The sequence below is a fragment of the Lineus longissimus genome, chromosome 4 (assembly GCF_910592395.1).
Source record: "Lineus longissimus chromosome 4, tnLinLong1.2, whole genome shotgun sequence".
NCBI lineage: Eukaryota > Metazoa > Nemertea > Pilidiophora > Heteronemertea > Lineidae > Lineus > Lineus longissimus.
The window spans coordinates 4,996,033-5,016,275 of record NC_088311.1 but is presented as its reverse complement, the minus strand read 5'-3'; the positions used below and the strand labels follow the sequence as shown (position 1 = coordinate 5,016,275).

The window sequence follows — 20,243 nt, the reverse complement described above, 5'->3', positions numbered from 1 at the left end:
ACTGGAAAGTGCCTAATTGAATTTGTCCCGTGGGAGAAAGAAACAGTCATTTGGCTTGGGGTCGACCCCGAGCCCCTCAATCATGACGCCGACGCTCTAATTCGTAGACTCGAAAGAATCAGAGTCTTTCAATAATTTATATTGAAATACTCTAAAAGAATTAAGAAACGCGGTTTGAGATTATTGATCAACTTTATTTATCTTTAACTACATACATATGCACCCATTCGTTGACCGGATGAATTTTCATTTAGAAGTCGATAAGGGATGAGACATTATATTATTCGGTCGATCAATGTACAGTTAAGAGGTATTTTTAATTCACTCTTAAATTGTAACAATGAACCACGTTATAAAAATCTCATTCCTCACGCTTCGTTGTATGCAAAGAGAAAAAGGTATATCTAACAGTATCCGTAGGCTTTCTCGGCTTCATCGATAAAACACCAGGGTTTACCGGCAGAACCAACCTCTGTACACTTCTCATACGTGTTACCCTTGTAGCTGAACGGGAAAAGGCAGTTACCAGGTGGGGTATTCACGTCTGCAATATGAATAAAAAGTAATGTTAGTTTCTCCAAACGAAGTCCGGCACCAAAGTAAGCACGCTGTGAAGACTAGTTTGTAGTACATGGCCTGCATGCACACTGGACAGTCACACACGCCGACACGAATGCTATGAATGCCAGTGGAGAATTGATTTATTTGGTTGATAATACAAATCTTACACACAACCCAATAAAGAACATGACAAACATCTACTACAATCAGGTTTCGCACTAGTCAATTCAATGAACCAAAGCAAATTGATCAAATCGGTTTCCACACAATGGCCATTCAACATGTTCAATAGGGTTAGACAATAGGCTGGCGGCACCAATCATGCGATGACCATGACGTAATGTTTTAGTCTTTCATGTACATATACCTTTGTGTCGATTTAGAAGTAATCAATGAAGCGGTTATAGCTTAAGTATTTACCCTCGTCAAAGCTCAAATGATAATGCCTTGTATTTTTATGAAGTGGCAAGAAGGAGTTGCTGGCATTGGATACTTAGCTGGTGCAAATGGTCCGTCAATGTGGATGATTAGTCAAAGTGATTTAAGGGCCACTGCCAGCGTACTCTGGTACTCCCCATGAACTTTAACCGCAGTGTGAAGGCCTATATCTAGAGTAGTAAATACCCAAGCACTTTGAGACATGCCTGACAGTATAAAGTACCATGGGAAGCGATGTCTAACGTATTTTTAAGCCTGATGTATCAAAATGAGCCCTTGTATTATTGATCCTGGACGCATGTGTCACATTCTGAACCACCTGGTCTAAATCTTATCAGAATTGTCGATGACACTCAACCATGATTTGTAATAAGAGTCAATGAACGTTTTGTTTTATCTTACTTGCTCTGACTTTTCCATCCCTCCCACAGGCGTACTCCTTCCCTCCATGTGACCAAGTGGCTCCGGCATTCACCTTCTTCTTATCCTGGGTAAGGCATGTGACTATAATGATAAAGAGAAACCAATGATGCGACCTGTTTTTTTTTAGATATCGAATTTTGAATGGACTGGTCAAAGTCCACTTTTATCGTTCCAGGGACAACGGTTGTTTATGATAAGATCTGACATCTGGGTACTATTATATAATATTTTGGTCCCAGTCAATGGATTAGCTAATCCAAATAAAAACACTGTACCACGGTGCACACTCGATGACTGTACTAGCGTGGGGTATGGATTTCCGATGTGGTGCGGTCATCTATAAAGCAGCGTGACCGTGTGTACTCATGCAACATGTGATATATCGGACGGCATAGCGAAAGCTCACTATGGCCTTCTCCCCGCGCCCAACTTACCAGCGCAGTGGCCCCACTTGGCATCGGCGTCGTAGTCAGCAGTGGTGGCACACCAGGGGGTCGTACCAGTACATCCACCATAGAACTTGCTGTTGTATTTAAATGGGAAGACGCATTGAACACCGTCCTTCGTCTTGATTGAAACTAGAGGTAAACATAACATCAATTATAGCAATAGAAAATATCGTTTTGAAATATTGACGGTACATGCATATGGCATCTCAATACGAAGCAGAGATGAAGCACTTTCTATTCCTTGGTGCATCGCCGAAACTTATCGTATCTTTTTTGTATGTGAGTTGCCATTGTCTTAAGCTGCATCATTGGAATTTATATACATTGTACCAGATATATATAAGTTGCATATTTTATTGTACATATGTATTTTACAGGCACATGTTTGAAAAAAACTAAAGCATTGCCGATACGAGTGACATCTGAGTAAACTCTAACCAATAATGCACGCATTATTTAAGCCACGTAAGTTGAGTGTAAAAAGAAACAACATCTTACGATCCTTAATTTCCTCGATGACTGCATTCTCATCGCAGAAGTACTTCATTTGTCCTTCCATCCACCAGTCTCCCGCATTCTTCCTACTCCCGTCCTTTGGCATACATTGAGCTGGAACGAAGAGTAAGGATTACCACTCTCCACAATTAGTACTTGTCATTTCAGGATGCGTTATAGCTATACTGATATCGCCTTAGTTCTATCAAGTAACTTTTCAGGCCTGCAAAACATTACCACCTAGCCTCCAATCAAAAGAAATCATCACAAATTAATTGTTTGGGTGATCATAAGAGTTTTAGAGTAGCCCAAGTTAATTGGCTGAAATCATTGTGGGTTTATCAGCAAATAATGTGCTTACGTGGACAGTATCCCCACTTTGAGCCGTCCTTGAGAGTGCCACACCAAGGCAATGTGGTGGAAATCACGCATTTTCCGTGGTAGCGTCCGTTGTATAAGTATGGGAATACACACCCAGCTCCACCGCCATCACCGCCTGTCGTTAACGAGAATTCTGAAATGAAAGTGAAGTTCCTTAAGTCCTGGAAAGCTTGACATGAAATGGATAAACATACAGTTCGCCTAAAAAATATCACAGATTTTTATTTTATTGTTGAAACTTATATTCCTCTATAGTATTTAATTTGGTTTGTTAGTGAGAACAAGATGACCAAGAACCATAAAACTATTATTCCAAAATATCACCATCAATACTGGTATAATCAACAGAAATGATGGATCCGGGGCCTTAGAAGATGGAGTACCTTTCATCAGCCCTCTAAAATGACTTTGACAGAAAATTGCTTGAACAAATCCCTGGCACACGATGTGAACACGGATTGGATAACCCTTCAAAAAATCTACCTCCAGTAATCATTCCAATGGTCCCATCGGTGTCACAGAATACTCCCTTCCCGTCATCCGTCCAGGCATCGCCAGGGAATTTGATCAGTCCACCCTTGGTTCGGCACATAACTGAAAAATGTTTTACGATACAAGTGTCATATTACGAATATTGACATGACAATGCAAGGATTGCCATAACTAGGCATTGTTACTCTTATTTTCGTTCTCCTTGATGTTTGCAATCAGTGATCGAACCATTTCAGGTGATTTAGCAGCAAAATATTTGACCGACTGATCACTGGGGAAAAAAAACTGTTTTCTCTTACCAGGGCAATAACCCCACTTTTTGTCCGCATCATAGTTTTCCGTAGTTGAGCACCACATCTTCTCTTTTCCCTGTACACAGTCCTCCTGCCATTTGCTGCCATACAAGAAAGGTATAACACAGGGAGCCTCCTGGCCATTGCCTCCCTCTGTCTTTGGATAGATGACGTCTGAAAGGGGTGAAAGGCAGTTACAGAAATACAACTGATATGTTTGAACCCCTCCAGCTTTGGCTTAAGACCCACAAAAAAACACGACACCAGACGTGGTGGAACATATTTGGGTGGAGAATTCGGTAACGTACGATTCTGATCCATACCATACCATACACCAGCAAATCAGTGCAGAAGTGTTAAGAGAAAAGTTCCTTTTGTTTTGCCTCTGACCGTAGTAAGATGCATTAGCCCAGCACAGATGATTACATAGATAACTTAAGGTAGAGGATGCAAGAAATCATCTGATTATCGTGGTAGTCAACGTTTTTTTCAAATGCTAGAAACCCTTGAGACTTAAAATGGTAGAGTGGACGATGAATCTACCTATACTGTATTTGGCTCGGAAGTTGGAAGTTTGTGTTAGTTATAACATGAAAGTCTTTGCAGTCAAATCTTACAAAACATCGACCGTACCTTGGAAGCATTTGTTGGTCGGATCGTGCCATTTTTCTCCCGTTGGGCATTCTACAATAGAATAGATATGATGCCATGCTACAATCAATGCATGATATATCCGAACAGAAATACCTAGACATTAAAACAGTTGATCGAAGTAAGTGCCAAGAGTTATAAGGCTACAACACTCGATAATTTCTTGACCTTATGGGCCTACTACGGTGTTGCTTTATGTGATAGGCGAAATATATCATGTCAAATTACACCGGTGAAATTTGAAGTGATGATTACATGACTGTATGACATTCGAAAATGCATCCATTTTGTTTCGAAACCAGTTTCGAGTATATTTGGTCCATGATAAAAGGCATGTCAAGCGTTTAAACACTATTTACTGTTTTCGCATTTGTCAGTCTTCCAATCCTGGTGGGATGGACATCCTGAAAATTGAATAAATCCAATTATCAGACACGGTTTGTTGTATTCTATCGTTCTTGTCCTGGTACAGCAATTAGCAGGCCTTCTTCTTGTAGCCATATCCACAGGTTCGTCAACCTCGTTATCCAGTTGAACGGCTTTTGTAATAGTATAACAGTCGGGCTGCCGCAAAGTAACCAGCGCTCTTTGCCTCCCTTCACATCATTGATTCATCTCTACCATGCCAGCGATAAACATATTTACTCTCGAATGGAGGGATGCTAGTAAAGGTAACGTGTCTTTCTTACGAAAACATATATGAAATAGTGTTGGCCCGCCGATAGTCCAAACTACAACCTCACCAATGGTCGAACCTACAGCCACCTTAACGAATGCCAAGGATCTCTTCAATCATTCACATGTACCAAAATTGGTACCACCGATTATTACTGAAGTAAAACACTGCAATGCCTCCTTACTGGGTGTACATTTCTTTTTGGTTTCTTCCCACTTGTCAGCTGCCGCACATCCTGGAAAAACAGCAACAGATACGTTACTACCATCACCCGGAGGGAAACACTGACGATTTGACATTGTTTACCTTCAAATTTGAGATAATTTAGAGGTAAAAGGTGTTTCCTTTAAAAAAAAATTAAATGGCTTCATTATCGATGAGGCGGTTGAGGAAGAGATTTTATGATTTTATTTTGAAGTTTGATTTACAATGTTTTGCTTATTTCAAAGTCACTGTTTTATATCATACTTACGACTTGTGCATTTTTTCTGTTGGTTATCCCATTGCATATGACTCGCACATCCTGAGAACGAAAGAAAATAAAACAAACATGTACATTTTACCGTAATTCTCGTACCATGCCCTGTCTTCCTGATATGAATCTTCTTTTAACAGCTGGTGGAGTGTCGTGCTATCCTAAATTTGAAGACATAATCCCACATTTGGATGGCGGATTATGTGTGCGCGATCCTAAGACTTAGGAGCTAGTCAGCCCAAGATAATCATCTACCATAAGTCGAGAAATGGTGTCAAAGAAGCGAATATTTAAGAAATAGGATGACATTACTACAGGACGGCATTTAATATTTTTTTGGAAACTACAGTGTACATGTATATACATCATTACCATAGACAGTTTGTCATCAATACACTTGCAAAGTAACAAAGAACACAATATATGTTTCAGCCAATACTTACGGTCAACACATTTGCCTTGCATCTGGTCCCATTTGGTGTTAACATCGGGGCAACCTGAAAAAAAGGAATATTATAAGATGCTTATTCAAATGAGCATTTAGCTTGTCGTATCATAGATACCATCAACATCATTACAGTATTAACCGGTACTTACTTGCGATCACAGCACATATTACGGTACGTTTCGGCAGATAATTTATTGGGTTTACTTACGTAGAATGCACGCTGACTTCACGCTGGACCACTGTTCGTCTTGGTTAGGGCACCCTAGGAGATGATATGGAACAACAGATAAGTTTTATACGATTTTAACATTGGAATTTATTGACACGAAATGAAGCAAGCGCATGGGCAATAGATTACATAGCATTCGGCAATTGAAAAAAAGTCTTCATTATAGTCATTTTATGATTCAACAACTGCAGTTTTTTATCTGTGATTGCTGGCCTATCAGAATAATCCAAATACGAAATTTTAACCTTTCCTTTGTTATTCACAAGAAGAAGAAGAAAAAGAAGAAGATGAAGATGAAGCTATTGAAACCAGAATAATTATAGTTTACTCACTCAGTGCGCATATCTTGCCGTCCCATTTAGTCTGAATATCGGGGCATCCTGTAAATGATTTGACCTTTGTGAGCAGGCGGGAAAATCTGTACATGTATAGATTTCTTTCATCAGGGTTGTAGAACGATGACATTGAGAAAATATTCATTTGAAATTTAATTGAAATCAAGGGAGGTCAACAATTCGGTATACAATTGTGTGTTCAAATTTTGTTTCGGCCTCACCGGTCATGGGAAATAATATAGATATACATGTACAGTGTACCACATCTGTGTCGATTATATCACTAAATATCATTGTAATAATATGACTACCGCGCACGGCTTTGTTTTAAAATAAGTCAACTTACTAGGAATGCACGAGATTGATTTGATATGCCATTTGGTGTCTTCGTCAGGGCAACCTGGAAAAGGAATCGGTAATTAGAAATCATAGAAAACCAGGCCACACAATCAGAGAATTAACCCAACCCACGATGAGTGTAATGGAAAATGCGTTCGGACAGGCAACCTCATGCTATACACTACATTTTTAGGTTGTTTGCCATGACGACTGTCACTGTGTTCATACCAGACCTTGGGGAAGGCTTCGTTGTTGTAAAAAAAAGGTTGCTTACCCAATCGATGAAAGATGAAAGTAAAACGCATACTCACGGAGAATGCATTTAGATGACTTCGTGTCCCACTTTTCTTCAGCTTTCTGGCATTCTGTGTTATAACACAAACAGTTTGTAAGGTGTGCAGTTCATGATTCATGGTATCGTTTCTTTTAGTGCCTAATTGCTGTCTTAAAGACGTTCGTATTTGACAAAGAAATCGCTACTTGATAGAATGAGATATTTGCTGGCGTTACTGATGCATACTGTCGAGTTTACCAAAAGAACCTACAGTATATTATTTGCCATTGAAAGTTGGGTTTTAAGAATCAAAGTCCGTTAATCATGCCGCGCAGCAGGTACTGAGACAATCGGCATCATCATACGATTATAATTGATAGCTTCTTATCTGTGAACATTTGACAGCGGGAAATGTCACTTCATCTGCGTATTGCATCCTTGGCTTGCTTGGCATACACTCAGCCAGAATGGACTACGGTTTACAGTTTCATCCGACACATACTGTACTGAACTTACTCGACTTGCAATCATGTCCGTTCCCATCAAATCCATCATTACACTTGCAGGCGTACGCTCCTTTCACGACAGAGCAAGTCGCATCATCATGGCAGGCGGGGAAATCGACTTTCTTCAACACGCTTTCAGCTGAGCATTCGTACTTGGTTTTGCAGCCGACCAGTACCACAGATTCGCCACTCTGAAAATAGGTTTGATAATAACGACACTTCATTATCAGGAGGACTAATGAGCATGAATTGGGAATCTAATACATGGTTTCGATGTTGCTACATGTACTTACTAGAATGACTAGCATTCACTGTGACTGTTAGGGAACTGTGGCAAACTTCGTAATAAAAATGCATTCCTTGTGAAAGCCATCGGAATTCTGTTAATTGTTTTTCAGTTCGTGAAATCTACAATTTGAATTTCTGATTCACTGAGGGGGTTCTTTTTATTCTTTGTAATACTAACGTAGTTTATGTTTTAACCACGTCTTTGTAACATCGCATTTTACCGAGTGTAATCGTCGGAATATAGTCACTCGTTTCCTCATTTTACTTACATCAAGGTGCTGACCATCGCCGACTTCACATCCACACTCCCTCGGGTGAACACACTTATTCCCTAGTCTGACATAGCTATTCTTACACGTACAACCATCTTCAGGTTCGCCCTTGGCGCATTTCGTGGATACCATTTTGTTCTCGCAAGTCTTTTCACACCCAGCATACTTCTTTGGGGAGTAGTATTCATTTGTTTCACATTTCAGGGCTAGTGGGGATAAAAGAATAACAGCTTATGGTTGAACGAATTGGTACTGCCTCGGGTGTGAATCCTAGTGGTGATGTGAGAGGGGGCATTCGTGTTTTGTGACTGCATGCATGACTGCGAAGTTCAGATTCTTTTCCACAATACATGTACGAAGTCAGGCTTCAAATTACTCGCCGCCATTACCTTTGATATACATTTACATGAAGTAGGGCCTGTTTCCATGACAAAAAGACAAGAGTACGCGGTATTATAGGCTCTATGCATGATTTTACAATGTAACTTACGGCAGAAACTGGTGCTCCTCCAAACACCCCCAGCGCCCTGTGCGGCACAGGCATCAGCAAATGCAGCCAAGGTCTTGCAGACAACTAGGGGTACATCCTTAGCCGCCGTGCTACCTTTCGAGGCAGAACATACATCGTATTCACAGCTTTCCTTAAACTTGTCTACATCGACGCTTCCACTGGCGATGCAAGTCTTGAATGAACCGTTCGTGTCTGTGATGGCACCACAGTGGTTACTGTTCTGCACTTTCTTGGCCCAGGCAACTGAGCAGTCACCATTTACATCAGCCGATGTACAGTGCCTTCAAAAGCCAAGGGACGGCGATTACGCACATTAGAAAAACTGTCGCTAAGTTGCCGCATGGTGGCGTGTTCCTTTGGGTCAAGTAGGTATATGTAATGATACAGATGTACGTAGAGAGGACTCGACGGTTTTATTCGATTGGCTAGTTATATCTTCCGACATGGTTTTATTGTTGGGTCATGTACATTCGTTTCAAGATTTTTGTGAGGTTTGTAACTGAGAATCTGTCAAAAAACTTGCAACGAAGGTACATGTATGTAAGCTGTGAAAAATTTTCTGTGAATCTTATTAAAGAATCACACAATATTATACGGATTTCGACCCGGGAACTGGTGTGTAGGTCTACTTACCCTTCGACTGGGAGACCCGAATCGTCAGGAACAGACCAACTCGAGGAAAACACTGTGAAATTGCCTGACTTCTTCATTCCTTTGCCAATGAGATCATCATTCTTTTCGCCATTACACGTTCCACAAATTCCCTCAACCTGTTTGCCCAGCGATGATTTGATGTCTGTTGTGAGGAAGGAATCCCTGTACGATGTGATCATACCACAGGCGCTGGCATCAACCGTGAACTTGCGGTTAGCAAAGGAGACTATCACATCGGTCCCTTGTTTTGTTTTGAGGGTCATTGGGAATTTACTATTTGTATCGTCGATTCCATTAATCTGCAATAGAAACAACAGCAATAAGAGCAACTAAACATCAATGCATTTCTCAATTATAAAGGACTTGACGATCTTTTACAAATGTCTTTAACATAGAATTGTGATATCAATAGAAAATCGTATCAAATGGGTTCATACACCAACTTGTTTCTATAGATGCATAAACTTTCAGGATCACCCTCATCAGTATTTTACGTACATGTACGGGCCATTTGGTAATATTGAAATCAGGCTACGGGACAGGTTGCGTTTCTGTCCTATAGACTATCACTGTGCTTCATGGTTCCATAGCCTAGTCATACTCAGCATATCTAAAGCTAATATGAAAACGTGCTCAAGGTACTTACGGAGACGTTCTTGGTATGATCATTGTATCTGAAGGTCATGTCTTCGACCTGAACATCAACAAGCTTCACATAGGTCAAGTCAGAAGAATCGGCAACGACATTCTTTTCTTCAACATTAAAGTAACACTTCTGGTGACTGTCTGCTCCTCTTAGCTTGGTAAAGGTGTATTTACATTTCCCCATGAATTCGACTTTCTGCCCATCGTATTGGATGTAGTTTGGATCCCCGGCGGCCAAACAGCGGCAGATTCCTACAGATAATCACATGACGGTCAAATACGTCAAGACTTCTTTATAATTGTTATTTTTTTTCACATAATATGTGAAAAATGTGAAAAATGTGAAGAGATAATAACGCGTTATCTCTATCCCGATATTAGCGGAACAGAGATAAAACGGTTTAGCTATAAGCAAGGTAGTAACTTGGTCATAGTTACATACTAGATGGAGAGTGGGATGGATGTCATATACAATTATATTCCCTAGATAGTTAGGTGATGTGTTTGAAATTGTGCGGCATGGGTCTGATATCTATCACAAAGTTTTATAAAAGACGTATCGGTTTTTAGCTGCTCGGCATACTGCGATGAATTGATTCATATTCGAGGTGTTCAAGACAATGTCAATCATTAGCAAATAACTGAAATCCAATGATGAATTCATTGAATCGTCCGACGTTAGTGGACATGCAGTATATACCAAGAAATCCCTGCTTACTTTCTTCGCAAGTTTTGAAGGCAACATTGTATTTATTCGGCAACGGGCATCCTGGAAGAAAATAAGAATAACCGAATGAGATTTCATTTGGCTCGTCAAGTGCTTACATAGGAGTATATATCATCCTTAACGGTACACACCAGCGCAACTTATCAGGAGCAGAGTTATCCAGAACTTTCTTTGGAGGCCCCACTATAATGTTTTGGGCGAGTGAAAAGGGTGAAAACAGAAGGGCCCAATGACATGATCGTTTAAGTCGACGTCCATTTTTTGCTCAGGTCAGGGCTGAAGAAAAACATCATTCTGATAAAAGCTTACCAACAGTTCCCCAATAAATGAGCGGACTGTCGTACTTACTCAGAACACAATTCTTCCCGTCCCATTTCTCGCTAGCGATGCAACCTGAAGAACGAGAACATACTCTCATACAACAAGTAGGTGCCGAATACGAAACTTACTGCGAGTGTCCATCGGAACTACCATAAGAAAATAATGCTGAGCGTGGTTTTCCCCCAAAGTCATTGATGAGGTATCTGCCAATTTTTTTTACTCAACATTGATCTAAAGATGTATGGACATTCAGGTAATAGAGAAATTTATCCAAAGCACCACGATGACCCCCCCCCCCCCCCCCCCCCAACACACGCACACACACATTCCCGATCAAGTGTTTACTTACGTTTGACACATTCCTTTCCATCCCACTTCTGTTGGTAATCAGGACAAACTGGAATATGTATCGTGGATGTAATATGTATCGTGTATATATGATTCGTCGTATATTATGTAATGTGTAATATAAAAGCTTCGAAATCTTTTCATTGCTTTTCAATGGTAGTCACCATTCTGTCATTTTTCCACTGTCATGTTTAGGTGGGCAAGTCAATTACACTACGAAGGTCGATGTTGGAATATCCAAATCTGACTATACCCTGTATTGGACAACGGAAAACAAATCTTGCAACGAAGATTCTAGAGAAAAGCACCTTCAGACAAAAGCATAGCTTTTCAATGATGCATGCAATAATCTTGTATGCATTTACCCTGTGGTTTATAAAAGCTCTGTCCGCCTCAGTGTAACAAGAAGGAACTTGAAATATTCAAGTAAAGGCGAATAGTTACTTACGGTCAACACAGCTATCTGTTTTCACATCCAGGCTGTAGCCTGGTGCACAGTCTGGAAGAGAAATATACTCTAGATGAATAATGTATTAGTAGAGAATGTTAAGAAGGGTGAGGAAGAAACAAATTGCAAAGAAAATTCACTTTGTGCATAAAAATGAAACACATGCATAAGAAAGGTAAACTGAAACCTTAGGCAGTTCGGTTTCCGTCGTTTTTGAAATCCACTCATATCGAAGTAGACATCACGAAATAAGGGTGTCATTGTCATTTTTGCACTTAATCGAAATATTACTGGGCGACGAATGAATGAATTGCTTCGCTATAAATGTCGGGCGTTAAAGACCATTGGAAAGGGGGGGGGGGGGGGTTACCCCTGGATAGTGTGTAGTGACTTACCTTTTTTCGGCTCTTCATTCATCGCAATACACACTGCTTGGACACGACATTTCTTGCATTGACTGGGGCCAACGCAAGTGTTGCCTGTCACTTTAGTCGTCATAAAAGACGGGTAAGATTGAGACCACCTGAAATGACGAAACCAAGTAATAAACTTGCTTAAGGAATTGAACCCGAGGCGGAGGACCTTGGTTGAGTTACCAAGACACTCGAGGGTGGAGCTAAAATACAGTCCAAACCCGAGCCGATAGGCGAGGGTTTGGACGAAATTTTAGCTCCACCCGAGAGTGTCTTGGTAACGCAACCAAGGTCCGAAGCCGAGGGTTCAATTTCTATTCTAAAATACCTCAAACTTAAAAAGATAGGCCACGAAAATAACTTGAATATGTGCGAATTTGGCAAATTCCATCCATCGCCGGCCCGGCCGGAGCGCCGGTAGCGCCGTTGTTTACATTATGTTAGCGCGCATAGGAAGTCCGCATCGGCTCGCTCAAGTGATGCTAAAATCCGCGCAAATGGGCTATTTGGAGCGTTTTTCTCGGCAAATATGTGTAGTGCTCATTAAAAAACTTAGGGTGGTTGATGCTTCCTTGACTGATTTGTGTTTGAAGCAGTGTTTTGAGAGCCTCAAACTTCTGAAGTGAGGTGAAATTCCTTTGACGTGACGTGTGCATGGTTTCCACATTTTAGTGCAACCCGAGGGAACTTTGGTAGAGCATCTTGGTTGCGTGTCCAAAACACTCCGCTCTCAGAACGAGGCTTATGCATTTTCCATTTAAAAGTTGACTTTACGGTACCAAGGTATTTTAGAATTTGTTTTCATTCATTACAGAACATTTTTCCACACTAACAGCAAAATGTTACAACCAAGTCAAACTTAGATTTTCCCACTTCATTTCATTTAGAATCTTTCAGTCACATACATTTGAGCGCAAAATTTGACTGATACCGTTTTAAGATGTTCCTTATGCTTATCTGCCTGGCTGGTGTCCTGCTATTTTCAGAACGGACATACACGTAGTGCTGAAATTCTCGTTTCAGTGGACAAACAGTGGTCGAATTAAATTATTATAAGTAAATAAAGTAGAAACGCGGGTGTCTCATTGCCGGTAATTTGAATCAAACGAACAGAGAACAGTATGTGGTGAGAAATATACGTACGGAGAATAAATGGAACATGATACAAGTTCAGAATCTTTAGGGCATGTCACTGTTGGGCCGGGAACATATCCATCGGAGGTAAGATTTATACGACTTTTCACGCAAGCTTTCTCAATACAGGTCACCTTAGCCTTAAAAGAGTTACGCGAATTATTAAATTTTAACATGTTAAGCTGGTGGTCGATATTCATTTGTACCATCCGTAATAGGGGAAAAACTCGAGCGAACGGGTCAAGTTTTAGTAACGTCAAACTGGCGGTGTTTGTAGCCGCTGTACCAGAACAATTCAAAACTGACATACCGCAGGATTCCCATCAAGTAATGCATTCCTGAGAATCAAGCCAATACACAACCTTGTTTGTTATTCCTCCAAGTGTATTGCCTTCTAAATGAAATGAAATTGGCTTGTATTCGATTTGCACAAATAATCTGAATTTAAAATGAAGGTGAAATTCATGTGAGCCAATGATTTTTATCTTGAGGAACAAATTGAGAATGATTGAAAATTTTCCTTGAGACAGGCTAATGGTCGTACCTTAACACCACCGACACTGTATCTGTTAAAGGCAACGCAAGTTTCCTGATCGATGAAGTAAGATCCGTCACATTTGACGTCACATTTACATGCCTGACCAACAAAGCCCGTTTGACATTTCACCGTAGATTTTGCATCATCGGAACTTTTCGATTTTGCGCCCGTAGCATCTGCAACTGATGTGGACATAAAAAAATCATTCACTCGGTTAACTATACTATGAGACTACCGAACATTAAGTAACGATATCGGACACCTTGGTGTCACCAACCCCTTTTCCTTTCAAATCGAACATGCTGAATGACATCGAACGACAATATAAGTACTCAGAACCGGTGTTAGATTGGTAAAACAAGAGTATAAAATAGGTAACGAATGCAAGCCAAGTCGAAGTCGTATATCGGCATCATGTATGATAATTTGCCAAGCTTGTCAAAATTAGTACTTACTCCTTGGACTATCTTTGCATTCTGGCTCTGAAATGTGCAACCAAAAATATTACCAGACCGTATACATCGTACAGAAGCTACCAACAGGGATGGGAATGCATTGACCTACGACATCTGAATACGAATTTGACATTACAACATAAAGTAAAAATATTTCTGGCCGAAAAATTATAGTCACCGTGTCTGTTGTGTCCACTATTATCGAAGTAGGCATCACGAAATAAGAGGTGTCATTGTCATTTTTGCACTAAATCGAAATATTACTGGGCGACGATGAATTGCTTCGCTATAAATGTCGGGCGTTAAAGACCATTGGAGAGCGGGGGGGGGGGGGGGGTTACCCCAGGAATAGTGTGTAGTGACTTACCTTTTTTCGCAATACACACTGCTTGGACACGACATTTCTTGCATTGACTGGGGCCAACGCAAGTGTTGCCTGTCACTTTAGTCGTCATAAAAGACGGGTAAGATTGAGACCACCTGAAATGACGAAACCAAGTAATAAACTTGCTTTGTTTTCATACATTACAGAACATTTTTCCACACTAACAGCAAAATGTTACATCCAAGTCACACTTAGATTTTCCCACTTCATTTCATTTAGAATCTTTCAGTCACTATACATTTGAGCGCAAAATTTGACTGATACCGTTTTAAGATGTTCCTTATGCTTATCTGCCTGGCTGGTGTCCTGCTATTTTCAGGACGGACATACACGTAGTGCTGAAATTCTCGTTTCAGTAGGCAAACAGTGGTCGAATTAAATTATTATAAGTAAATAAAGTAGAAACGCGGGTATCTCATTGCCGGTAATTTGAATCAAACGAACAGAGAACAGTATGTGGTGAGAAATATACGTACGGAGAATAAATGGAACATGATACAAGTTCAGAATCTTTAGGGCATGTCACTGTTGGGCCGGGAACATATCCATCGGAGGTAAGATTTATACGACTTTTCACGCAAGCTTTCTCAATACAGGTCACCTTAGCCTTAAAAGAGTTACGCGAATTATTGGATTTTAACATGTTAAGCTGGTGGTCGATATTCATTTGTACCATCCGTAATAGGGGAAAAACTCGAGCGAACGGGTCAAGTTTTAGTAACGTCAAACTGGCGGTGTTTGTAGCCGCTGTACCAGAACAATTCAAAACTGACATACCGCAGGATTCCCATCAAGTAATGCATTCCTGAGAATCAGGCCAATACACAACCTTGTTTGTTATTCCTCCAAGTGTTTTGCCTTCTAAATGAAATGAAATTGGCTTGTACTCGATTTGCACAAATAATCTGAATTTAAAATGAAGGTGAAATTCATGTGAGCCAATGATTTTTATCTTGAGGAACAAATTGAGAATGATTGAAAATTTTCCTTGAGACAGGCTAATGGTCGTACCTTAACACCACCGACACTGTATCTGTTAAAGGCAACGCAAGTTTCCTGATCGATGAAGTAAGATCCGTCACATTTGACGTCACATTTACATGCCTGACCAACAAAGCCCGTTTGACATTTCACCGTAGATTTTGCATCATCGGAACTTTTCGATTTTGCGCCCGTAGCATCTGCAACTGATGTGGACATAAAAAAATCATTCACTCGGTTAACTATACTATGAGACTACCGAACATTAAGTAACGATATCGGACACCTTGGTGTCACCAACCCCTTTTCCTTTCAAATCGAACATGCTGAATGACATCGAACGACAATATAAGTACATGTACTCAGAACCGGTGTTAGATTGGTAAAACAAGAGTATAAAATAGGTAACGAATGCCAGCCAAGTCGCAGTCGTATATCGGCATCATGTATGATAATTTGCCAAGCTTGTCAAAATTAGTACTCACTCCTTGGACTATCTTTGCATTCTGGCTCTGAAATGTGCAACCAAAAATATTACCAGACCGTATACATCGTACAGAAGCTACCAACAGGGATGGGAATGCATTGACCTACGACATCTGAATACGAATTTGACATTACAACATAAAGTAAAAATATTTCTGGCCGAAAAATTATAGTCACCGTGTCTGTTGTGTCCACTATTATCGAAGTAGGCATCACGAAATAAGAGGTGTCATTGTCATTTTTGCACTAAATCGAAATATTACTGGGCGACGATGAATTGCTTCGCTATAAATGTCGGGCGTTAAAGACCATTGGAGAGCGGGGGGGGGGGGGGTTACCCCAGGAATAGTGTGTAGTGACTTACCTTTTTTCGCAATACACACTGCTTGGACACGACATTTCTTGCATTGACTGGGGCCAACGCAAGTGTTGCCTGTCACTTTAGTCGTCATAAAAGACGGGTAAGATTGAGACCACCTGAAATGACGAAACAAAATAATAAACTTGCTTTGTTTTCATTCATTACAGAACATTTTTCCACACTTAACAGCAAAATGTTACAACCAAGTCAAACTTAGATTTTCCCACTTCATTTCATTTAGAATCCTTTCAGTCACTATACATTTGAGCGCAAAATTTGACTGATACCGTTTAAAGATGTTCCTTATGCTTATCTGCCTGGCTGGTGTCCTGCTATTTTCAGGACGGACATACACGTAATGCTGAAATTCTCGTTTCAGTGGGCAAACAGTGGTCGAATAAAATTATTATAAGTAATTAAAGTAGAATCGCGGGTATCTCATTGCCGGTAATTTGAATCAAACGAACAGAGAACAGTATGTGGTGAGAAATATACGTACGGAGAATAAATGGAACATGATACAAGTTCAGAATCTTTAGGGCATGTCACTGTTGGGCCGGGAACATATCCATCGGAGGTAAGATTTATACGACTTTTCACGCAAGCTTTCTCAATACAGGTCACCTTAGCCTTAAAAAAGTTACGCGAATTATTGAATTTTAACATGTTAAGCTGGTGGTCGATATTCATTTGTACCATCCGTAATAGGGGAAAAACTCGAGCGAACGGGTCAAGTTTTAGTAACGTCAAACTGGCGCTGTTTGTAGCCGCTGTACCAGAACAATTCAAAACTGACATACCGCAGGATTCCCATCAAGTAATGCATTCCTGAGAATCAAGCCAATACACAACCTTGTTTGTTATTCCTCCAAGTGTATTGCCTTCTAAATGAAATGAAATTGGCTTGTATTCGATTTGCACAAATAATCTGAATTTAAAATGAAGGTGCAATTCATGTAAGGCAATGATTTTTATATTGAGGAACAAATTGAGAATGATTGAAAATTTTCCTTGAGACAGGCTAATGGTCGTACCTTAACACCACCGACACTGTATCTGTTAAAGGCAACGCAAGTTTCCTGATCGATGAAGTAAGATCCGTCACATTTGACGTCACATTTACATGCCTGACCAACAAAGCCCGTTTGACATTTCACCGTAGATTTTGCATCATCAGAACTTTTCGATTTTGCGCCCGTAGCATCTGCAACTGATGTGGACATAAAAAATCATTCACTCGGTTAACTATACTATGAGACTACCGAACATTAAGTAACGATATCGGACACCTTGGTGTCACCAACCCCTTTTCCTTTCAAATCGAACATGCTGAATGACATCGAACGACAATATGCATATTTATCAATTGAATAGTACTCAGAACGGGTGTTAGATTGGTAAAACAAGAGTATAAAATAGGTAACGAATGCAAGCCAAGTCGCAGGCGTATATCGGCATCATGTATGATAATTTGCCAAGTTTGTCAAAATAGTACTTACTCCTTGGATTATCTTTGCATTCTGGCTCTGAAATGTGCAACCAAAAATATTACCAGACCGTATACATCGTACAGAAGCTATACCAACAGTGATGGGAGTGCATCGCCTGCGACATCTGAATACGAATTTGACATTACAACATAAAGTAAAAATATTTCTGGCCGGAAAATTATAGTCACCGTGTCTATTGTGTCCAATACTTCCATCAATAAAAAAATTACATCGAAAAGCGACAATGGGTATATACACGCATATGTAGCGCACCGACAAATCAACTTACTTGCGGTCATTTCCTTCTCGCAAATATAGGCAAACGTTCTACTTGGAGTCATGTCCATTAGGCTGTGCTGTCCAGCAACTTTGGTAACCATCCTCGCTGCTGTGGCACCCTTCGGTTGATCGTTATATGACCCTGGTGGAGTATAGGTAATAATCTTCGTCTGGTAATCTATACTCACTATTTTTTGGTTTAAACTGCGAGCCTCCTCAAAAATGTGTGCTTTTGAATAACCAAAAAAGGGTGTTATTGCTTACCTGACTGTGATGTACCTTTTCCTATTAAGGTGGCAATGACCGCGATGATCGCTATAACAAGTGGCGCTTTCATTCTGTAAAAAATGCACGGAAAAAAGTCGAATTTGCTTCCATCACTCTGTAATTCGCTGGTCCTGTGATTGATATGCAAAGATCGAGAAAGAAATCTTGTCGTTTTTGACAAGCCATTTCCATAGTAACACACGCTTTATTATAACCCCATTCTGGAGAAATTTGCTGTTCATCTCAGCTGGTCATTTTCTTACACCAAATTTCTCATTAAAGTCGATTGGTAGGAGAGAATAAAGCTGTGACATAAATGGTGTTTACACATAAGAAATTAGGTCTAGCTCTGATAATTTGCGTGTTTATCGTATGACCCGGTCTAGACAAACCCGGTAATGAACGGTTAACTTTATCTCTGACATGAGAGGAGGGACAGACCCGGTGTGACGTTTTTTTAGTGTTTCCCCGTTCGCCATTTGGCCCTCACCTCGGCCTCACACTTTCAGGTCTTGCCCAATACACAGTCTATTGTCTATGAACAAAAACCCGATCGCACCTTGACCTAAATTCCCATGGTTCTACAGTCTTATCAAAGGGTCACCAGGGTAAATCTTGATATCACCTACCACCACGAAAACCTTTTCTTGGTGGTCGATGGAGCTGTACAGGCAATGGAAAATAAAAGTAATCCATTAGTCAACATATCAGAATATGTAGTAAAATTCACGAAAGCCTACCTTTTAATTAGTTGAGTCAAAAAAATCCAGATATACTTTTTATAATGGAGTTTTGGGGGTCTTCTGTTCCCACTGGTGGTGTGGGGCCGAATGTGCCCCGTCAGCTTGCTCAGGTCGCTTTATTGAATTAACTTGGTTGTGCTGGCCGCCTTTACTCAAACAGTTGGTTTTCTCAAATTTCAATTTGGCGTGTTCAAAGCTGAATGTTCATTGGTTGGAATTTGATCCAATTTTTTTTCATTGATTTTCGTTCATAAAACAAAATCGACACCTTTAAAGGCCCCTATTCAGCCGCAGCTGCTGTTAGCAGTACAGAAAATATTAGCGGTTTGCGCCATCAGGTGTAATTTCAGCGCACGCTATTTGTGCACTAAGACATTGGCAGTCAAGAGCCACTAAACCATAAATCAGTTCAATATTTCATTCAGCAGTGGGCGTCAACCAGGGCCCGCATTAAGAGTGTCACTTGTGATCAGAACTGGAATTACATTTCTGGAGCATATGTTGCTCACTTGATTGAGTTCGGATGCATTATCAGTAAAAGGCATCAAGATTCCGATATAGATTTTAGTATAAACATCGATAGCAAACACTGGTTCATGATATAAACTTTCACTTGTTATGAGATACGCAACAGTAAATACGAAATATTGGCCGTTTATCAGGTCAGGTCTTCTGATGTTCTCTGTAGAAAATATTCCTTGTAACATCAGTCAAGTTTGCTGCAGATTTCCACTGCCTTCAAGGAGCGGACACGACTTTCTATCAAGGTTATCAAGATATGCAACCCATGATTATGTCTATTATATCTACATTCCAATTTCTGCATTTGTGAGTGTTTTTGTGCATACAGTTGGAGAGGCCATTACATGCAGAGAGGAATGTGTCATTGTTATGCTTTTTAGCATTCCAAACAATGGAGGGAAACAGCCAGAAAAAAAGATTCTAAAAAATGAATTTGGTGTGTTACTCATGAACAGGTAAAGCATGTTTGTGCCAGCTGTACTGCACGTCCAGTCTCCCACAATCCGTTTC

The 20,243-nt window shown here is 40.3% G+C and overlaps 1 protein-coding gene across 1 annotated transcript; it reads right to left on the bottom strand.

Annotated features, from left to right (window-relative positions):
• Positions 1 to 192: 192 nt before the first annotated feature.
• Positions 193 to 19,288, bottom strand: LOC135486148 (uncharacterized). The gene is made up of 39 exons (XM_064768698.1): positions 19,209 to 19,288; positions 18,466 to 18,539; positions 17,932 to 17,958; positions 17,467 to 17,642; positions 16,932 to 17,062; positions 16,436 to 16,548; positions 16,071 to 16,097; positions 15,616 to 15,791; positions 15,081 to 15,211; positions 14,587 to 14,699; positions 14,220 to 14,246; positions 13,771 to 13,946; positions 13,236 to 13,366; positions 12,075 to 12,202; positions 11,680 to 11,730; positions 11,233 to 11,280; positions 10,911 to 10,955; positions 10,554 to 10,604; positions 9,837 to 10,087; positions 9,170 to 9,489; positions 8,516 to 8,817; positions 8,023 to 8,231; positions 7,476 to 7,656; positions 6,997 to 7,050; positions 6,693 to 6,746; positions 6,344 to 6,391; positions 5,991 to 6,044; positions 5,778 to 5,831; positions 5,332 to 5,382; positions 5,044 to 5,094; positions 4,543 to 4,587; positions 4,166 to 4,216; positions 3,539 to 3,706; positions 3,231 to 3,341; positions 2,728 to 2,880; positions 2,370 to 2,480; positions 1,857 to 2,000; positions 1,402 to 1,503; positions 193 to 544 (listed from the first exon to the last, which is right to left on the bottom strand). The coding sequence occupies exons 2-39, from the start codon at positions 18,536 to 18,538 to the stop codon at positions 405 to 407; spliced, it is 4,278 nt and encodes a 1,425-aa protein (XP_064624768.1). The 5' UTR covers position 18,539; positions 19,209 to 19,288; the 3' UTR covers positions 193 to 404.
• Between the last annotated feature and the right edge of the window lie 955 nt (positions 19,289 to 20,243).

Bases quoted from the DNA above. Each gene is read 5' to 3' on its own strand.
- LOC135486148 (XM_064768698.1), bottom strand. From the start codon at position 18,538: ATGAAAGCGCCACTTGTTATAGCGATCATCGCGGTCATTGCCACCTTA. The intron at 11,731-12,074 runs GTAAGTCACTAC...TTTCTCTTCCAG, and splicing joins GAATGAAGAGCCGAAAAAAG to ACTGTGCACCAGGCTACAGC. The intron at 10,088-10,553 runs GTAAGCAGGGAT...GATTATCTGTAG, and splicing joins CTTCAAAACTTGCGAAGAAA to GAATCTGCCGCTGTTTGGCC.